The sequence below is a fragment of the Mus pahari genome, chromosome 7 (assembly GCF_900095145.1).
Source record: "Mus pahari chromosome 7, PAHARI_EIJ_v1.1, whole genome shotgun sequence".
NCBI classification, from domain to species: Eukaryota; Metazoa; Chordata; class Mammalia; order Rodentia; family Muridae; genus Mus; species Mus pahari.
Window position 1 is genome coordinate 23,576,777 of NC_034596.1, and position 22,207 is coordinate 23,598,983.

Consider the following 22,207-nt stretch of genomic DNA (forward strand, 5'->3'; position numbering starts at 1 on the left):
CTAGGACTCAGGTGTTCACCCAGAGAATATTAGGCAGGAAGGGACTATCCCAACTAAATTCAATCTTTTTTTGGAGACAGCTGAGTCCACAGCCGGGTTTCCTGAAGCACTACTTGTGCTCTTACTACTGAAGACTCTAGAGTGGTCCTTGAGGAAGTGGTGTACCTAGTAGTTGATGGCTATTCTGGAGTGGGTGTTAAACCTGAGAATGAAGAGGGCCTTGTCTTTAAGAGGTCAAAACTGGGGCTAAATTAGTTGGATCACCCCCCCCCCACACACACACACGGATATTTAGCTCTTGGTTAAGTTATGTAATTTTTCTGAAATTCAATTTCCTTGCTAGATTGAGGGTGGTCACAATACCCGCCTCACACGGTTGTTGCGGGGCCTCACATAAGTCTTCCTTTAAAAGCAGTGTGTTAGCAGCACATTTAAACCCCCGCCCCACTTTAAATATTAGTTTCCAAATCCTTGGATTTTGAGAGGACGATGCTGCCATTTTCCAGGTGTTCCCATGGCTAGTTTAAAGGGTAAGAGATCACCTTTGTAGGGCTGACACACTAACTGCCCTCCTGGAATGGAAGTGTGGACACAGCCGATTTCACATCTGGCAGAGAGGCTCGCAGGGCAAGAAGGGATGCTTACCAGCAAGCAGCCTTTCCTTTGAGGAGGCGGGGCCTTTAAATGCTGGCCGCGGGCTACCCAGCCTTTCCCTCGGGCGCTGCCCAGGTCCGACCTGTTTCCCTCTCAGCTGGATGCGCGGTGAGGGCATCGTCCCAGCGCGGCCGATCAGGCCCAGGTGGGCGGCGGGTGAGGTAGGACCACCCGGGTTTCCGCAAGTTTGGGCAGCCCAGGAGACAAAGGCACTTTCTGCTTTGGGGTTCTTGTAGTGCGTCTCCCTGAAGCTCCCAGCCCCCTACCTTTGTTCCCAACTTCCCTCGGCGCTGCAACACTCCAAGTCCCCCTCTTTGTCTGGCCGCCACCCCGAGCCCCTTTGTTGTCCACCGTCACTGCCAGTGAGGGGTGGGGACGGCGCCCACCATTCCTGAGAAAGGAAGTGAGCAGAGGCGGAGGCAAAGCCGCCCTCACACGCCCCCACCAGCGAGCTTGACTCTCGGTCGCCCTCGGGCGACAACCACGGTCGAGCCTCAGCCCCTCGCCGGGGTCCTCAGCTCGGAGGAGGGGCGCGGCGAGGCCAGCGTCCTCTGATTGGCTGCGGGAGTCGGGGCGCGGCGACGCTATTGGACCGCGGAGCTGTCTGGCGCACGAGTGCGCGAGGTGGGGAGGGGGCGCTGGAAGCTGCTGGAAATCGGGCCGCCCGGCGGCGTGAGGGGGCCGCGCGGCTGGGTGGGCGGGGCGCCCGGCAGTGGGCGGGGTCGCTAACTCCGCCCACTGCCCCTCCCCGCGCGGCTGCTCCGACCGCGGGCGGCCGAGGGGCGGGCGCGCCGCTGCATCCCCATCCTCGGCGTAGCTCGGCTCAGAGCGAGCGAGCGAGCAAGCGGCGACTGGCCGGAGCAGGCGGGCGCAGCGCCGAGGCCGGGCCATGGCCACCACCAGCACCACGGGCTCCACCCTGCTGCAGCCCCTCAGCAACGCCGTGCAGCTGCCCATCGATCAGGTACCGGCGTCCGGGGCGTCGTGCCCTGGCCGCCTCTGCCGGCCGCGGTGCCACCCGGGCGGGAGCAGGGTGGGGGCTGGGGCCGGGACCGCTGTGCCCGGCGCCCGGCGGGGCGGGGGCGCGCGGCTGGCCTTGTCTCCTCGGCTGTCGCTCCGGCTGGTGCCTCTGTGCCCACCCAGCCTCCCATCGCCGCCCGGGCGGGGGTGGGCGCGGGCGGAGGCTCGGCGACAGCCCGCCGGGGAGGGCTAGACAGACGTGCGCGTGTGCATGCTGTCGCTGCCGGGCCACCGGGCGTCGGACCCGGGAGTCCCCGGTCCGGTGGACCTGGGACTGTTGCGGGTTATAGGGAGAATGAGAATGGTTTGGGTGCCGAGTGCCCAGGACACGGCGTGGATGGATGAGGCTTAAGCTCTTCTGCACTTGGGGACAGTTTGCATTGAAGTGTGGCTCAATAGACGGAGAGGCAACAGTTTGGGGGAAGACAGGTTATGAAGAGAAGTCAACGTGACTTCACGATGCCAGGGTTTCTGGTGAAAAAGTTGCAGCTGTGGATAGGAGCAGCCATCCTGCCCCCTCACCCTACCCTCAGAGAAGCATTTGACACTAGGGAAGGCTGGCATTTAAATGAGGCCAGTCGAATTTGATTGTTTAAAGGGCCTCAGGATTACTGAAATAAACAGCATTGGGATGGAGAAACAGCGCCATTTTTATTGAGGAAATGAACTTTGGAAGTATGTCCTGAGAGGTCTGGGAAAGTTGTTGGTGGGGTACGGTTAGATAGTTGGTCTAGATCCAGGACTGAAGGTAATTGACTTTGGAAATTCTGCTTAACATTATTTCTGATCTGGAGGTGTTTGCACTTTCCAAGGGCTACGGGCTCAGCTTGACTAGCTGCTAGTGATAGCTTAAGGTTTTCAGTTAGAACACAGGATTCCTCTCTGGACTTCAGCTGGAGGTGACACCTGAGCTTAACAATGTGCTCCACGCTTTGTGCTTCACTGTTTAAAATAAAATATACTGAGTTACCTCGAACAGTGCTCAGTGTTCAGGTCTGACTTCTTTCCTTCATTTCACTCATAACTTTTCGATTAATGATGGAATACCTGTTCTCCACACAGCTTAAACAGCGGTTGTGGTGTGTGTCGTGCTAATAGATTATTAGAGTGCCCCAAGTGGAGTGATTCCTCTAATTCACAGAATTAGTCTTTGTTTATTAGGTTGATGATAATCAAAGGCTTTGGCTACTCTCAGTTCTGCGGAGGAGTCTCACCATTTCCTAAATGGAATTGTGGCACATGACCTCTAGGTGTGTGTTGCACTTCTGACTTCAGTAGGTTGTTCCCAGCCTACCAGTGCATGCAGGGCAGGATTTTCTTGCTAATGAGAAATGGGTGCGTGTGCGTGTGCACGCGCTTTTATACCTTTTTATTCTTTTGGTGAGACAGATGATTGTGTGTTCTCTCTGCCATAGCCCTATTATGCTAATACTTTAAAACTTATTTAAAGGATCATAACCTTAAAAAGTAATCTAATATCAATAAGCTCCTTTAAACATTTCAGCAGTCCAGAGAAAATTCTTTGTGGAACTGAAGTGAGCAAGCAATCAAGGGAAGGTGATCTGAGTTAAGACTGACTTTATTAGTTAGAGGTCTTGTCTCTGTGTCTTAGATAACCTTCATCTTCTGATCTATGCTTGAAGACTGTAGAGCCTGAGTCTATATGGCCATTTGTGTAATACAGTTGTTAGCTCTGTGATAAGCAAGTCTTAGGAATATTGGGTTAACCCACACAATCTGTACTTTTCACAGCAATAATTATTTCTGTGAAATACCAAAGAGTCTTCATGATGATGCTCTTGGAGTAATTAACACTGTAAAATTGGACAGACATTTTAGAATTAAGCCAATCAGAAACATTTTATAACATGTGAACAGTTGAATCCACATTGAAAGAAAGCCTAAGACTCAGCTGTAGTCAAATAATGTAATTCCATAGGAAAGAGAAAAGACAAGCCAGCAAGTGAAAAATTAAAACTTGCTATGTATTCATTTGCTGTGTGCCAATTTACACTGTTTAGAAAAATTAGGAAATTATAAAAGCAGTTGTTCTAGGAAGTAATAAAATGTGAACTTTTTACTATTGTATTGACTTGGCACACTGAGGACCTAGTGCCCTTGCTGCTGAAGTAACAGGAGGAAGGCATGTGTTGTCAGGCAAAGCAAAGGAACAGAAGATCTTGCCTTAGGCTGGAGAATCCTTATCTGTACTAAGAATTACAGAGTGACCTTGAAGTAGCTGAAGTGGTGCTCAGTAGTTAAGTGAAATTAAAGCATGAAATCGTGGTATCTGGAGATTATGAGATCTTTTAAGATAGGAAGTACCTGGCCCCGGCGTTTTGCCCTTTAGGTCCTGTTTTCCAAGTGACTTCCTTCCCAGTATAATTCTGAAGGTCTGAAGAGAGAAATGTGTGGAGGTGCGGTTTGAGAGAGGAACCATCTTGAGGACCAGTTGTGCCAAAGAGCAATTGTATGAGTCCCAGGAGAGATCAGGTGTCTTCATATCACGGGGCTTCTGTTCCTTATAAGTTGCTGATGTGGGGTTTTAGACTCCAGAGCAAGTACCAAAATGAAACTAAGAATAATGTCATGGATGATCAACCTATATATTTTTTTCAACATCTTATACCATCTATTACATTTGCTTGTCCTTGCTCTGAGTTATCATGAGATTACTTTCTAGTTGTGACCCCCTCCCCTTCTCCCTCTTACTTCCCATGATGCTGTAATTACTGCTGTGAAACTGGGTAAATAGCCAGTATAGTTAACCAGCAGAACGCTGGTTAGAGATGAGCCCTGGAACAACCCCTTGACATAGGAGTCATTGTTTTATAGATTATGTGCCAAACTCTTGGGACAGGGAGAAGACAAGAGGTGGGGACTCGTGGTGTTTTGAAAGGTTTGAAGGGAGGAGAAAGAGATGTGTGGGAAGAAAGGTTAGAGGTTACCAAGCCTGCAGAGTCCAGTAGTATCTATAATGCCCAACACTCGAGAGTTTGGGAGTTGTTTCCATGTATCCTACATCACTCAATAGGATCCTTACACCTCTGGAAGTCAGATATCAAACCTGAATTATTTAATTCATATACATATGTGCCCATGGCCATGCTTTTAAGTCTTTGCATAGACTGTCAGTTTATTTTGTAGTTTTAGTGTGGGAGAAATGCTTTGGATGTGTCTTTGTTTTAGAGCCGAACCTTTTGGCAGTGAAGGTGAGAAGAAGTAAGAACTGTCCAGAGTTCCAAATACTGGTGTGCTGGTGATCGTGGGTTGGGATAGGGAACCCAACCTCTGTGTCTGTGTGTGTGTGTATGTGTGTGTGTGTGTGAGTGTGTGTGTGTGTGTGTATGAATGTATATTATATGTGTATGAATGTATATGTGTATGCATGTCTGTGTTTGTATGTATGTGCTTATATACTGTGTGTGTTTATGTACGTATGTGTGTATATGCATGTGTGCACACACTCGTGTATAACAGAGAGAGAAATGGGAAGGCTTAAGGAATCTTTGCTCCTTTTTGGTCATTTGATTTATTGACTTTTAAGTGTCCTTTCACCTCACAGAGACAGGTCTGAACTCGGATGACTGCTTTCATAGATGAGGAATTGAAAGGAAGGTCTTCTAGGTAAACACAAGGAAGGAGAGCCAGGTTTGCATGTTCTAGGCTTAGCTCTGAGCTGCACATAGAACTCATCTAGCTACAGGTGAGCTGACTGATTTTATACTTGTAAGGGTCTGTCTCCATCACAAGATCATGTCACGTTATAGACATGCTACTTCCTGTTTACAGTGTGTGTAAAATACCATGACATTGTGTTTAGGAGCTGATTTAAAAAAAAAAAAAAGCCCCAAACTTGGAGGGATATAAATCAAAAGTTAGGGGAAGAAAGAGAAAAGTGGACTAAGAATTTGAGGCAGCTTCAGTAGTGAAGAACTGAAGCTGCCTAAAGTTTAACCTAAAGTTAAGGAGAAGGTTCTTGTAGTGTTTCCGGATCCTGCCAGATCCTGCTGGCCTGGTGCTCTTCATTAACAGGAAGTCCCAGTCTGTGAGAGTGGCCTGGAGTTCCCTGAGTAGGGTGGGGGCCTTGCTCTGCCCATTGCTTGCTCTTGGGCAGTTACCACACATGCTTATTCTTTCATATGCACTCCCTCTCTGTGTAGCCCTGGCTGTCCTGGAACTCACTCTGTAGACCAGGCAGACCTCAAACTCACAAAGATCCCCCTGCCACTGCCTCCTGATCAAAGTGGTTTAAGTCCAAATTTCCTCCACTGTAAAGTCAGTTATTAAGCACTATGCACTCATAGATTATCATGAAACACAGAATTGGTATAACAGCCTGGCTCCCATAGATATTTGATGGCACAGCTTCTCCTTGATTATGAAAGACTTACATTTTGTATTTTTATTTTCAGAATTGTGTTCTTTGTCTTCAGAACTTTCTTAGGGAAGGGAACTAGGAAGCTCTTGTCAAGGTTTTTTTTCCCCCCCCCACACTGATTGAAGCAGGATTAAATTGGAGTAAAAAGTGTTTTGCTGCCTCCTTATTGCTTCAGAGTTCTTTGTGACTTGATAATGTCCCTTCTGATGGCCCTGCCTCTCTAGGTGCACACAACCCTAGCCTCTCTCTGTTTATTAGGTCGGGGTGTGGTTGACTTGAAGTACTCAAAATGACTCACACACAGCCTTCACCTGCAGTCCAGTTTAACAGGCGGGATTCTGCCAGGATCAAATCTTGTAGTGTGTCTTTCAAAACAGGTGAAACGTGTGGTGGCACACCCCTCTCACCACTGCTTCCCGTCCCTTCCCGGGGCACCTACTTTCATGCCTCTTGCTTCTCTTATCTGTGACCCATTCCTTACTGGAACCTGGGGAGCATTATAGAGCTGGCAGACTTCTGACACATGCGTTCTTCCCGCTGCTGCGTGTATCCATTGGGTTCTGGTAGGAGACAGATTGAACGGGAAAACCAGAGAGACTTAGGCTTAGAAAGATGTGGTGGGTGTGGGCAGAGCAGCAGAGGAGGAGATGGTTTCCAGATCAGTTCCACTGTGAGTGCAGGGGCAAGAGGAAGGGAGAGGCAGCATCCCAGGAGGAGGGTGGTTGAGGAACAGGGGTGCTTGGCACGGAGTTGAGGCCTCTAGCTGAAGGACTCAACCTAGAGTGAGTCTGAGGGGTGGCAGAGACACCTCTCCCTTCCCTCCCATCTTTGGGTCTCTGCTGGGGTCTGCTGCAGAGGGTGGGTGAAGCCCTGGGGACGTGGGACAAAGCTGAAAGTGGATCTGGAGGGATGTGTGGGTACCACCCAGCACTACTGCTGAACTGCTCCTCCTGACTGAAGGACAGAGGAGGAGGAGCAGCCCCGCCCAGGTGGCTTCACACCCTTCTTTTAGTCCCCTCCCCCTACACTTAGAGTATTTGACTCTTCATCTTCCTAGGGCCTACTCACTCTTTAGACCTATTGTCCTAGGCCCTGTCTCTGACACCAAAAGAGAAATCCCCTGGCAAACACGGGGAAGTGCAGCACTCACCTGTCACTTCCCTGTTTAACCTGTCACAGCTTCCATGTTGCCTCTGCAGTGTGGTCTACGGTGTGGCTGAGCCCATTTGTGTCAAAATCACTTGGGACTGTTATAAAAAAAGTAGGTGTTCCCTGGCTCTATCCAGTCCTAGAAACGAGGGCCAAGGAATGTGTATTTTGACAGCCCCCTCCCCCGACCCCCAATATTCCCCATCCCCATCAGAGGAAGAGATCTGGGTCAAATATTTCAGGTACTTTCTATTACTAAAGCGCTACAAAAATATGGCCTATGGGGCTGGAGAGGTGACTTAGCGGCTGAGAGCACACACTGTTGCTTGAGTCAGCTTCCCTGCGCATATATCTGGTGACTCAGAGCCTTTGTAACTCTAGCTCCAGGGTATGTAGCATCCTCTTCTGGACTCCACAGGTGCCTGTATACATGTGCACATGTCCACACAGAGAAACATAATTCAATTTTAAAAAAGCAAGAAGCAGAGCTTAGGGTATAACCTCATGGTAGAGGGCTATAGGCTCTGCTTCTTGCCCATGCAGAAGGTTGTGGGTTTGATCCCCAGAACTGAAAAACAAAAGTAGGAGTGTTTTTAAAAGTCTATAAAAAAGCAATGCACAATTCCCAATACACAATGCAGTTTAATGGTTGATAACCATAGCTATATGAAAAATGAGATTCATAGTATACTCTAGGTTGTGTGACCCTGACATGGAACAGATTTTTGACTGAATAAAGTGTGTATTTTCTCTCAGTCAGTCCTGCCACGTTATCTCATGACTGTATGCACAGATTCATATGTGGAAAGTGCTGGAAGTTTAGATCTGGTGTCCTTCCTGAATGTGAGGTTTGGGCCCCCTGGTCTTCCTGGCGGCCTAGGGAGAGGACATCTTCCATCCCTTTTCCCTGCGTGCTCTGGAAAGCACTGACTCAAGGTCAGGCCTACTCCCTGTGAAGGACTGCTTTCGGGCCACCGACAGCACCCACGTGCCCTCCAGCAGGACCCAGAGCTGTGTGTGTGGACGTGGGGAGTGAATTCAGTCCTCACCCGATATGCAGGTGCTAGTTCAGCTTTGTAAACTTCGGTGGACTCCTTAGGACATTTTAATTTTAATTTTTACTTCTTCGCTTAATTAAGAAACCATTTTGTTTTTCCTGCCCCAAACTCCCTGCATCCTTTTGTGTCTGGCAAACCTTTCTTTAGTATTTATCTAAGGCCTGTGTCTTCCTGGGCGTGCCTTGTGACCCCTGCTTTTCTTTTAGGTCTCTTGTATGTGTGTGTGTGTAATATATCTGTGTTGGTGTATGTATATCATATGTATGGACTTAGAGTATGTGTGATGCTTCGTCAGCAGGCTGTGAACATTGCTGGTGGACTAGTAACATGGACCCCTTTTGGAGAGCCATCTTTCATGTTCCATGTAGGCCCTCCGTAATGAGGCCTGTGCCCAGAGAAGAAAGACAGCTGTCTCTCTGTCTGTCTCTTAGCTCTGGAGCTGTTACGAATCCTTATCATTGCCACTCTGTGTCCTCCAGGTCTGGGTCTGCCTTGCCAGGTTCCTGGCCCCGTTCCTCTGGTTCTCATCAAAGGTGGCTTCCTTCTGACTCCAGGAAGTGGACTTTAGAGAGGTCCTTCTGATCTAGGGGTCTTCTCTTCAGCACCCTTGTTATTCAGGGCCTCTGTAGCCTATCTGCTCTGGTGCTACCTATAGTATAACTTGGCTTATTCCTCATGACACTGTGTATTCCTTAAGGATAGGACCCGTTGTCTCCTGCTCAGGGCCCTCCTTGTGTGGAGGGAGTATGGACCAAGAGTGATGAAGGCCTTACACTGTCTGACTATGCACTTGACAAGCTGCTTATCTTTGTAAGCTTCAGTGTCCCTTTCTTTTCCTTCTTTTTTTCTTTGAGACAGGGTTTCTTTGTGTAGCCTTGGCTGTCCTTGAACTCATTCTCTAGATAAGGCTGGTCTTGAACTCAATGACCCACCCTGCCTTTGCCTCCTGAGTACTGGAATTAAAGGCATGTGCCACAGTGGCTTGGCTCACCCCTCCCCGCCTTAAGACTGAGTCCCACTGTGTAGCCTTGACTGTTCTGGAACTCACTATGTAGACCAGGTTGGCCTCAAACTCTGACTGCCTGTGCTGTCTGAATGTTGCGGTTAAAGGCATTTGCTACCATGCTTGCGTCAGTTTCATTGTCTATAATATAGGGTCACACAGTAGGTCACAACTAGTAAGAGTAGGTATCATAGATATAAGCAATAAATTCCAGAGCATGGGCACATGCATATTATTAACTTTGCAGGCTCTCTTTCAGGGGGGTAGGGAGGCCAGAGCTTGTATATGACTCCAGTGTAGCCTTTGGATTTTTCAGAACCTTTTCAGTCATCCTTCAGACAAGCGTGGGCCAGGCAGCATGCCAGGCTTGGGGGATGCCACCCATGTAGTGACTGCTGCACTCATAACACCGCAGCCCCAAGGAGTTGATAGGCAGGGAGAGGAGGAGTCCCATGGGTCCCAGGGCACAGGCTGGGGTCTTACTGATGGTGTCCAGGGCATTCCTAGTAATCAGCTACAGCACTTTCCCTGTCCTCCCCAAGGGCAGCCCCACTTTCCTGGCTGGAAGCTGCCCTCTGTCTCTTAGAGTTGCTGTATGGCCTGGATAGTGTCTCAGTGGTCAGGATCCTTGAGGGACAGCTCAGAAGATCTCTGTTAGTGGGCACAAGCTCCTTTGACTGACTTTAGCATTTCCTTCCAGTAGGAAGTAGGGGCTGAAGGCAGGCAAAACCTTGAAGACCAGTGATTACAAAAGGAGCCGAGCATAACTGTACTTCTGTCGGCGTTCTCAGCTAAGGGGTCGTACTGTTTGGGAAGAGAAGCGTTAGTAACATGTTAATCTAGGGATTGAGACAAAAGAGGTCTTCAGATCACACAGTTGTCTTTGTAAGGATCAGAATACCGCCACTTGTAGTGTCCCTTGCCTGTATAAAGCAAGACCCTCTAAAAGGACTCCTTTGGGGTAATGTCCAGGTCCTCTATAATTCTTGTTTCTGCCATCCCATCCTGTTCAGAGCAAGCCTAACGTGGCCAGCAGGTGGTGCGGTATTGGAAGATGCTTTCAGATCATCCCAAAGGAACAGACTAACTGGTATCCTTGGGGCATGAGGAAAGTTCTGTTCAGCCATTGACAGCTGCTCACCAGATTTAACACACACCCAGACCTACTCTCCCTGTCCTGACATTAGTTACTGCTGGTGATCGCTCAGTAGTGATTAAGTAGAACACATCTAGCTTAATTACCTACGACGAAGTTCTAGATGTTAACCAGGGATAGAAGATTGCTTGACATCAGAAATAGAGCAAACTCTGGGGTCATGGTTGGTGGTTGGTGTCCCTGTGAGATGACCAGGTCAAGGGGTTAGATGTAATGGCTCATCCCACCATCTACTCCCACTTTAAGTGCCCAGAGGGCACGTGAGGAGTGGAGCTGCCGGTGCATCTGCTTTGAGGCACGGATGGCCTGCTGTCTGGAAAGCTTCATGTGCAGCTGGGAAAGGACACCCCTCCCCACCTCTGCTAATGGTTGCCTCAAAGGAATGCTGGCTTGGTGCCAAAGCTGCCTTTTCAAAGGGAAGCTGGGAATTTGCTTTTCCAATGGAAGTATGATGGAAGTATGATTTTTAAATTTTGGATAATAGTTTTTATATTTTCTTATTTTAAGTCCCAATAATGTGTCTAGATCAGATTTAGCTAAATGGCTACTTGGAATTAGGAGTTTCTGGCACAGTTTATATTGTGAGTCCACTCTGAAGTGTGCTACTGTATTCTGAGGCTTACTTTGACAAAGTGGATTAAAGCTAAAGTGGGGCCAGAAGCACCTCCGTGACTTGTAGCAGTATTGGGGTGAGGGGAGCCCTCATACTTCACTGTTTCATAAGTTGAACCCTGAGTTGACCCTGGGAAGTTTCCAGTTAAATTGCATTTGGCTGAAATGGTCACATGTTGGATTTCATCTTGAAAGTTAGTACCCTACTAAAAATGAAGGGCTGACATTTTATGCTATTGTTATTTTTCTTCATTTTGTAGATCTAGGTATTTATACTTACTAATTGTTGTCAAAATTATCTTATGGAATAAGGCATTTAAAAAAAAAAAGTGTAGCTAGTGAGAAATCAATTACTATTTGGAAAGGCCTTCGTTGTCTTACAGGCTGTCGTTGGTATTTCCAGTTTTTCTTGAATGTATATTGATTTGGGGCCAGAGTGTTTTTATCACGTGATAACTTTTCAGGCTTTGGAATTTAAGTTTAATCCCCATGCTGCTTCACGGCTGAGTGCTAGTGTGCCTTTTTAAAATACTAAGTCTGACACAGCTGTTCGTATTAGCAGCATCCCCAGAATAGAAGTGACAGAGATCTTTGGTGTGTGAGTGGAGGACGGGCGAAGGGAGGGACACTTGGTACCTCTGGAGATAGTCAAGGGCTCCTTAGTAGAAATGACAATCCTGGGGACTGGCATTGCCGTCCCTGGGTAATGCCAGCTAGTCCTGTCTTCTTTTGTTCTTAGAGAATACTCTGAAGCTGCATAATAATTTGGCATCGCAGCCTTGGGCTTTAGCAAGTAGAGATGGTGATATATTCATCAAAATTAGAGGGTGTTGAGTATTGTTGAGCTGTGTGCTAAGATTTTTGATATTCATTGGGGGAGGGTTCATTTCTGAAGACTCAGTTTCTTTATAAGATACAAGAAACATACAATACTGGAGAAATCACAAGTTCCACAAAGGTGTTTGACATAGATGCTGAGTTTTACCACTTCAAACTGTAAAGTTGTGTGTGAGTTTTATTATTACTGTTTTTATTCACTTATTTTTAAGAGTATGACATTGGGTAGGAGATATGTGAGTCCAGGTTTTTTGTTTGTTTGTTTGTTCGTTTGTTTTAAAGTCCTACTTGGAATATCAGAGCTAAAAGATGTTATAGACCCTTTCAACAAAGAAAAAAACAGCCTGGCACAGCGCCAGAAAACCATTCTTGGAGTCTTTTCCTCCTTTTTGTATTTGTCGAAAGCGTGAACCTCTAGAGAATGATGAGCATATTAGAGTTCTATTTCTTACTTTGTCCATAACTCCAGATTTGGTAAATGCTTGGCAGGGGAGTTAGCTTATAAAATGAAGGAGAAAGGCGGCCCAGGTCAGTTTGCCCCGGTTAGACGGGTGGCCCTGACCAGCAAGCAAATAACCACCTCAACTTCATAGTATAAGCAGTGTGTGGCCAGCTGGACCAGGCGTGGAAAAGGAAGGGGAACTGTTCTGTGCCTTGCTGTTAGTATCAGGAAAGATAGACGGTGACAAGTCACCAACCTTGAACCGTGAGGTCAAGTAGGCTTGCCTCTGACCAGAGGCACCATCCTGGACTGGGTAGATTTGGCAAGTGTTGTCTGTGTGAATGTTAGTGATTGTATCCTGACGGGCTTGCTATTACTTAAGATGGTGAGAATTACTATTTGTTAGTAAAGATGGTGGCAGAGGATAAGTTTCTTATTTATTGAGTGCCATAGGTCAGTGCTATGAATCAGGAGCTATAGTAAGTCCTGGAAAGATATGGAGAGCAGGGGCGTACTTAGTGGGTGAGAAGGACCGACAGATATTTACAGCATGTGAATCAGAGTCAGAAGACAGCTGTGTTAGAGTTTGGAAAAGGCTGCCACAGCAGTGACCCAGAGAGAGAGGGAGAGGCCAGGGGGAGGGGAGGAGGGGGTAGATCCTCACAGAACAGTTGTGCCATAAACTGCAATGGACGATATCTGCTCCACCTGCTGATATAAAGTCCCCTGTTTCATGTCACAGGTGTTATCAGCCACACTGAGGCTGGCTCCTGTTGGCAGCTGGGTTTGTATGAGAGTCCCCTGCAGCCCTTGTCAAAACAGTGGTTTTCCATAATGGCTGTGTTAATTTACATTTCCACCCACAGTGTGCTAGGATCCCCTTCCCCCATGTCCACACCCACACTTGGGTCTCCTGTCTTGGATGGTAGAGCTCTTCTTGCTGGAGTGAGGTGTCAGCCCGTGCCTTTGATTTGCATTTCCCTGATGATATTGAACATTTGTACTAAGAAAAATTTAAACGGGACAACAGTATCATCCGGCAGTTGTACAACTGTGTGTAAATGTAGGGGAAACGAAATCTGAGTGTTGAAGAAACATCTGCATTCCTGTGATTATTGCTGCATTAGTCACAATAGCCAAGAAATGGGAACACCCCAGGTGTCTGTCAACCAATACGTGGAGGAAGAGAATGTGCTACATATACACAGGGGAATCCTGTCTGCGTATACACATGGGAATCCTGTCTGCATACACACATGGGAATCCTGTTTAGCTAGCCATAGAAAGAGTGAAACCATGCCATGTACTGTAGTAACATGGGCGGAACCAGAGGATGTTATTGTCATTGAAATAAGCCAGGAGAGAAAGAAGTGCAGCGTGAACTCACTCAGAAGGTCCAACTCTGAGTGTATAATGGCTCCCAGCATGTGAGGATCCAGTGTGCTAATGCACAGAAGGTAACTCTAGGTAATGGTGATGGCTGCGTATTTTAGAAGACCAAATGGAGAGCTTTGATGTTTGCACCATAAAGAAATGCTGTTTGTGGAGGCAGTAAAGTAAGTGTGGCCCAACCGAAACTCTGTACAACCTATGTGTGTATTGAGGTGTCACATGGTACTCCATACATTGTTTGGAGTTGTTTTCAAAGTTCTCGTGTGTCAGTGAAGAACAAATATAAAGTAGGTGGGTGGGTTATACCGTCAGGGGTTATGATTTAGTGAGGCAGAGTTGGATGGTTGTATCTTAAGTTTATAGGTGATGCTGTCAAAGTTCCCAGACATTCATCGGATGAGAAAGATAGGGGTCCCTGCTGTCTTACATGGCACAGACATTTACTTCTGCTCATGTTGCTTTGCAAGACCTTTGTCACATGGAAATAGAGCTGAGGGTGGCTAGGAGCTATAGCCAGCTGCAGCTCTGTTACAGTGGAGACACTGGGAAGGCTTGCCCCAGCCTGGACTCATCTAAGGTGAGTGTGTGTGTGTGTGTGTTCATTTATAGAAAATAAGTGTGTTGCTCAGGCTGAAGGATACATTTTTTTTTTTTTTCAGGCTTCTCTGAGCAAAATTCCAACTTGCAGAGAGGAACGGTGTTTGTGTAGTAACACGGGCTCACTCCTTCAGCAAATATTGGCCATGTGCTAGGCTTTTCAGTTTCAGAGAGTAGAGAAAGAGTAGGCAGGGTCTGATAATAGGGCTAATTAAAAGCCAAACACTGGGGCTGGAGAGATGGCTCTCGGGTTAAGAGTACTTACTCAAGACCTAAGTTTGATTCCCAGTATGCACAGACTACTCACAACTGTCTGCAACTCCAGTTCTGTGTGGCATCTGACCCTCTCTTCTGCCCGCTGCAGGCACCAGGCATGGATGAGGTACACAGAGAAGTGTGCAGGAGAAAACGCATACCCCTAAAACAAACCCCATTGCACCTGTGAAGTTCAGGAGCCAACCTGTGCTTACGGTGAGGAAGGTGTTTGTGCCTCCCTTTCTCTGTGTGCACAGAGCTATCACATAGCAAGTGCTCTGTGGGTGTCACTGCTGCTGTCATTGGGCAGCCTTTTATGCAAACTGTCTATTTGCATAACTAACACTTTCTGAAGGAAACCTCTGGCCTGTGGTGGGCTGGCTGCCACTTGAATGCCCCTGGATGCCACACTTGTTCCCATTGTGAAGGCATCCATTTCCATTTTCCAGGTAGTTGTTGCTTACAAAGTTTCTGGATAAATTCACAAGTGTCCCAAGTAGCTATCGTCCCAGTTACCTTCTAGAGAGCTGGGGACCTCTGACTCTCATCTCCTGTAGCTAGCTTGTTATGAATGACTGCATTTTAGTGGGCTAGGTGTCAGTCAGTGCCTCGGGCTTTCTCACGAGCGGACATTTATGTCTCTGGTGGGGTAGGGTCAACATCTGAGAGCCTAGTGTTTGAGAACTATATGCTCACTTGGAAGTGAATTCATCAGCTTGCCTTGTTGTTTACTAACAGGTACCAAAAAGGCCAAAGTTGTTGGTTTAACGCTGGGCACATTCTCAAAACTAATTCTGAGGAGATGTGCCCCAAGCATCTTTCCTGCAGACTTAGTGGGCTCATATCTGAGCTAGCTCATGTGAGCTAAGAGGTGTAAGAAGAGTGGACTATGGGAAAAGCCCGTCTAAGTCTGTTAAAAGAGGAACTCGACCCTGCAGGAGTCCAGTCTTCACCTGGTGTTAGGATGATGTTAAAGCCATGATTGCAGAGACCCTCTCATTATTCCTGCAAACGTTTGTTTGTCTTTCTCAGATCCACACAGTGTAAAGATTCATAGAGTGTCAGAGGAGCTCTGACTGTTGACTTCCAGGTTAGTGAGAACTGTGGATGTTAGGGCGCCCCCCTACCTTATGTCTCCCCTTTCTTCACATTGCTTACATGGTTTTTGTTACTCATGAGTATTAAGTTTTTTTTTAATGACAACTGAAACCAACAATCAAAGGCGGTTCTTGAAGTTCATTTAATGCTAGCACATGAAATGGCTTCACAAATGGGAGTATTAGGGACAGTCGTTTTACAGGAAAATAAACGTGTCTTAAAGGATCTAAGGTCCTTGCTGAGGTTGTTTATGTGAGTCCTCTCTCAATAGTCATTTGTTTTCCATTCATAGCTCCATCTTTGTTAGCTACCAGGGAATTTTACTCTTGTAGTGACAAGTGGGTTTGTGTGTTAACTCGTAGCTGGTGAATGTATCAGACACGGAGGTGATCTGCGTGCTGAATTGCATGCATACTGATTACATGTATTTGAAGCCAATATTTGTATGTTAACAATAAACATACATGGAATGCATTGTTTATTATTTTCTGATCAGAAATGGTGGCAGCTTGAACCGTGTGTAGATGGTCATTGATCGGTGTGGATTTAGGGATGCTCCGAGTGACTAGGAAGCAAGTAGTAGCCAGAGGCAAAACAGAGTCGTGGACTTGGGCTCAATGACAGAGCAAACCCAAACTTCATTCCTTCGGGAAGAAGTGAGATGAAGTTAGCTATTTCATGTTTTGACCCCTCTGTAAGTATTGGCACGTGTTCGTTTCCATTTTGTCTGTTTTGATATTACTGCTCAAGTAGGGAACTGAATTTACATTGTATTTTTTTTTTTTACCTGATATAGAAGGTCATGTCTCTTTATTGTATAACCTACAAAAGTAGTTAAGTAAAGAAATTTCAAAATCAAGCATTATTCTCCATCCACAGACAGTTTCCCAGACTTACTAAAGTTACTGTGTGTGTGCACGCTTGTGCACATGCACCACAGAACACAGAGGGCCGCTCTCAGGACTTGGTAGCACCTTCTACGTCCTTGTTTCCCCTAGCCCGCTTACTCAGGGCTAGCTGGCCCCGAGCTTCTGGATGAGTCTTCTGTGTCTATCTCCCCTTCTGAGGTGGAGAGCCGGGTTCCACTGTGAACGGCTTCCAGCTATCAAACTCCTCTAGCCTGTAGCAAGAAGTCTTCTGAGCCATCTGCCAGCCTGTTAACTTTTTTTTTTTTTTTTTTTTTTTTTCAAGTAGCTTTCTCCTTGGAGGATCACAGTTCTGAGGTTCGGGTTGTGAAACATTCGATCCTTGTTTTTGCTGCACCTATATTTTTTTTTTTTTTTTTTTTTTTTTTAAGGGAGTACGTATAGTTAAGCAAAATTAGGCTTGTGTGGAATATGTTGTTTTTGTGAACTTGATTTTTAATTTAACATTGAGAAAAGTCAGTGCTTTCAAAGTATGTGCAATTCCCCGGTGTTGAGCTACACATTGTTTATTCCTCGGTTTGTAATCTCTGCTGTCCTGAGCTTGCAGGAGGTTTCTTAGGCCTGTACTGCTTGCGTCTGTTACTCTCTCAGGAAGAGGTTTCTTGAATTTAAAGCAACTCAAAAAAAAAAAAAAAATCACTAGTTGTGTTTTCAAACTTATTTAACATTGAACTTTTCAGTTGTTATAGTTTATTGGTTTCGATGTTTTCACTGCTCTGGGCTCTCCATGCCTCCACCTTGTAGACGAGGTTCTGCTCTGTAGAACGGGACTGCTCAAGCTTGTGTGGCCCAAGGTGCCAACCCCCCACAGTGCCTGGGACTTGGTGACCTGGATGGGAGGACTAGGGACTTGCTTTATCAAGCCGTGTGGCCAGCTCCTCTTTGGCCTTGGCTGAGAGGGATCCTTAGGCTACGTCCTCTCTTTTCTGTCCGTGTTTATTTACCAGAGAACTTTCCCCCTACACTGAGCCTTGTGCCAGCCTCTGCAGATACATAATACATGTCTGAATTAGGTGTAGCTTTATGATGATGATATTTTAAATTTTGTAAAAATTGGACCCAATGAATGAAGCCTCCAAATCACTGACCACTCTATCAGCATAAATCCAAGCAAAAGCCCGACGCATGCTGTTACCCGTAAGCAGGCCTGAGAATTTCATCACTATGCCTCAGTTACTGGTACCGTTTCTTCATAAGGTTCACTCTGGGATCTCCTAGTGCATTGTGGCTGGATAGTGGTCTTCAGGGATGCTGAGAGCCACCTGCAGCAGCCCTGCTGTCTGCACTGTCTGCTTGTTTGGCCCAAGTCACCATGACTAGGAGCCATGAACTATACACAGACACTGACATCTGGCCCCATGTCATGTTGCTGATGAGTGGGAACAGTTCTGCTCCTCTTTGATGTCTGAACTGTGGATGAGGAGGAAACAAAGAACTGGCCTGTCACTTTGGGACTTACGTTGTAAAGGAGAGAGGCTAGGACTGGGGAACTAGCTTAGTGCTTGCCTTGCAAGTGTGACAACCAGAGTTTGGCGCCTCAGAACTCAGGCAAGAAGAGCTAATCACTGCAGCACATACTTGGAATTCAAGCACTGGGGAGGTAGAGACACCCTTGGGACTCATGAGCTAACACACACATATGTATACATATACACACGTGCAACATACACACACATCTATGCACACACATACACATATACATGTGCACACATATACAACACACATGCATACATAAACACACACACAGATACTTACTGGCCAGCATGCAAGTGCACACACTGCATACGCATGTGCACACAAGCGCACGCACGTGTGTGTGCGCACACACACACACACACACACACACATGGTTGAAAATAAACATTTAGTGTAAATGATACTCTGTCGTTTCCTTGTGTGGCTACCTCTCTAAGATGCTTGTGTGACCACTTCTTTTCCATGATGTAGCTTCCTTCTCAGTCTCCTGCATCAACATAGAATCTCCTGTTTCTTTGCTCTTCCCTCTGGTCTTATTTACATATTTTTTTCATAGACATGCCTGGTGCCTGAGCAGTCGTTGATTATGACCTCTGATGAGATGACTTTTTTTAGGTTTCATTTCTTAAAGTTAACCGTATAACCAAACAGCCAAGTGTCTCGTTTTGGCATTAACTTCTGTGTTAAATTAGTAAATTGTCAACTTTGGGATCTCATTTTTCTTTTTGGGAGACCTTGGGGTTCAGTGTTATATAAATCAGAAGCTTTCGGCAAGTCACTTAATGGCACTCAGAGGTGTAGAAGCCACGGTTCTTGTGGTAGGGCGTGAAGGTGAGGGTATGGTCTGGGAATATTGTCTCTTGATGGTTTTAGAGTAAATCAGAGAGGCAGACATGGTTCACATCTGTAGCCTCATTCATAAAACCCAGAAAAAAAAAACAAAACTGGACAGGATGAGGCACAGAGACTGTGCTGCAGGGTGAGCCTTGGCCCTCTGAATTGCTTTACCCCACCCACCTGGCGTGTAAAATGGGACATCTGTGGGTTCCTCAGAGAAGGACCAAGCTTCCGCAGAAGCCTGAAATGAGCACCTTCTGCAGGTTGTGGGGTTCAAAGAAAAACCCATAGAGGAAGCCACTCCTCATGGGCAGTGAGGTGGCAGAAGTACCAGGGGTCCAGAAGCAAGACATGGAAGGAAGAAAGATTGAAGAGGAACTTGGGGCCTAGGGAGCAGCGGAGTCTTGCAGACGAGCAGAGCTTGGAGTGAGGGCTTAGGAAGGCTCTCTGGACAAAGGGTTTGGAATGTACTGGGTGCTGAAGGACTCCTAGCTGAGATTCTCATGCTGATTCCTGTGCGTATAGATCCCTATTCTCAGAGTGGTATCCTCGGCTGTAATATCACTTTATTACTCTTTATATTGCAGGGAGTCTGGCTGGTCATTACCTTTTGAATCCTAGCTAGACACTAGACTAATTGGTGTTGGCTCCATGGTGAATAATTGATAGCAATTGATAACAATTATTAAGTATAAAGGATTCTAACAGTGACAGTTAAAATAGATCCAGATGAATCAAAAAACCTATCCAAACAAAAACCACACACACCCTGAATATTTCCTTTGATTCGTGTTTTACTGTGTTTTCTTTTTATTAGAAGGTAGTAATCAAGAAGCCGGGGTATAGCTGAGTAATGGGTAATTTACAGATTTTAATAGTAGTGTACACTTTTTAATTAAAAAGTAATAGCAAAGTAGGAGAAATTATTGTTGTATTAAACACATCACAGCTCTATTTGGGTGCTTCATCCTGTAAGGAGTAAGTACTGATGGAAGGGGACTCTGCCTGTGTGAAGGGTCTGTGAGGTTCCATTGATCCACAGGCCGCACGGACAGACACTGGCTTTTTGCCTTCCCATGCTCTGCTAGGAAACCATATGTGAACCCAGTCACCCCTGGCCTCCACTCGGTTCTGTAGTCTGTGTGGCTCTGCGCATGTTTCTCCTGTGTTTGCTTGGTGACAGGTGACGTTGTGCATACATCCTTATGTTACCTACTTGGGTCCCCAAAACAAGGTTGCTTCAATCTTCTGATTCCAGAATGAGCATCCACATGAGTTTTTAAATAATCGTTTCTGACCCTTCTGTAAATTAATCACATTTATTTGGTATATCGGTTACTTCTCTGTTGCTGTGATAAAACTCCATGACCAAGTCCACTTAGAGAAGGGAGAGTTCGTTTTGGCCGAGGGTTAGAGTCCATGATGGGGAAGCAAAGTTGTGGGAGCAGGAAGCAGAGGGGTACCTGAAATGATGGAGTCCTTAAAGTCCCTCAGTCTGCCTCCAGTCACATTATCTGTCACACTCTTCCTAAACGTCCCAAACGGCACCATCAGCTGGGGACCATGGTTCTCACCTTTCCTGATGCCACAAGTCTAATCCAGTTCCTCTTGTTCTGGTGACCTCCAATCATAAAGTTATTTTTGTTGCTGCTTATCAACTGTAGTTTTGCTATTGTTATGAATTGTAATGTAAATATTTTTGGAGCTAGAGGTTTGAGAAAGGTGTTGAAACCGCTGCCTTAGACTGAGAGTGACACTGCCCATTAAACTCACCTCTTGGAAATGGGGATAGTCGACTGAGCCTGGTTGTTAGGCTTGGTCTCATCTCCCCCCACCCCTCCTCCCCCACCCCCCGAGACAGGGTTTCTCTGTATAGCCCTGGCTGTCCTGGAACTCACTTTGTAGACCAGGCTGGCCTCAAACTCAGAAATCAGCCTGCCTCTGCCTCCCGAGTGCTGGGATTAAAGGTGTGCGCCACCATGCCCGGCTTGGTCTCATCTTAACATTCTGGCTTCCCTGAAAAATTACTTGTTTTTTTTTTTCTTTTTTCTTTTTTCTTTTTTTTCCATTTCTTCATTTTCTTAAATTAGTAATCATTTCACAGGCTACCAGACTATTATGTGGGCTGATGGAGCCTACAAGCTGCCTCCCCATCGTAGCTGGTCAGTATGTGACAGTTCTGACTTATCATCAAGGCTACAGGCAAAGTATATGCTATCATTTCCACAGAGGGAGTGCCTGCCCCTGCTGGGTATCTCCTGGTTACTGACACTATGGGTTTCCTCTGGATGTCTTTGTAGCAGCACCATTAGTTCTGGTTACAGATGGCATGGTGGTCACCCTGCTACCTGATAGACCCAGCCAGGGTTGCAGCTGGTCAGTGACACCACTCACCTAGCACTCAGATCTGATGACCCCTGTGTCCTGTGGTTTCCATGGCAACACACACGCGAAATACACTGAGAGGAGCTTCTGAAGTGAGCAGAGATACAAAGCAGAAAGTCTGAGGGTTCATTGAGAGGTAATGAGATCTCAAGGAAGGTTTGTTTATTTTTATTTTATGCCTATGAGTGTTTGCATGTTTATTTGTCTGTGCATCATATGCATATCTGGTGCCCACAAGGGCCAGATTCCCTGGAACTAGAGGTGTAATCCTGGAACTGGAGCTGCCCTGCGGGTGTTGGGAATTGTCCCCACATCTTTTGGAAGAGCAGTCAGTGCTCTTGACTGTTAAGCCTCCTTCTCTATCTTAAAGAATTATGTGTTGGCTTTATAAGCTACTTATTCTAAGCCTGCATATATATATATATATATATATATATATATATATATATATATATGCAAGCAAAACACACACACACACACACACATACACACACACATACACACAAACAGGTGGAGGCTGGGAGATGGCTTGGTGGGTAAAATGATTGCCATGTAAGCGTGGGGACTGGGTCAGATCCTTAGCACACACATACATTACAGGTAGGCATGGTGGCTCAGAATCTCTGAAGCAAACTGACTAGCTAGACTACTTGAATTGGTATGCTCTTAGTTCAAGTGAGAGACTTTGCCTGAATTGTAAGGTGAATGGGATCTAGGAAGTCACTCAACATTGATCTCCCATCTCCATACACTGGCATAATGTATGCCTGTGTAAATGTGAACCCCCACCCCCACTCACATACCCATCCCACACCTCCACATGGTGTCACATACCTGTAATCTCAGCACTTGGGAGGCTGTGGCAAGCTTGTAAAGAGTTCAATGTCAACTCATACAACATAGCAAAACCCTGTCCCCAGCTACACGGG

The 22,207-nt window shown here is 46.4% G+C and overlaps 1 protein-coding gene across 4 annotated transcripts in view; it reads left to right on the forward strand.

Moving 5' to 3' along the window:
- Positions 1-720: 720 nt before the first annotated feature.
- Positions 721-22,207, forward strand: part of Mboat2 (membrane bound O-acyltransferase domain containing 2) — a 133,624-nt gene continuing 112,137 nt past the window's right edge. For 2 of the 4 annotated variants that reach the window (XM_021201759.2, XM_021201760.2), the window contains exon 1: positions 1,422-1,618. In XM_021201759.2, the coding sequence (XP_021057418.1) occupies positions 1,544-1,618 (75 nt within the window). In that variant the 5' untranslated portion in view covers positions 1,422-1,543. Of the gene's footprint in view, positions 816-1,421; positions 1,619-14,718; positions 14,773-22,207 lie in introns of those variants that run through there. The other 2 variants (XM_029540654.1, XM_029540655.1) reach the window with 2 other exon arrangements.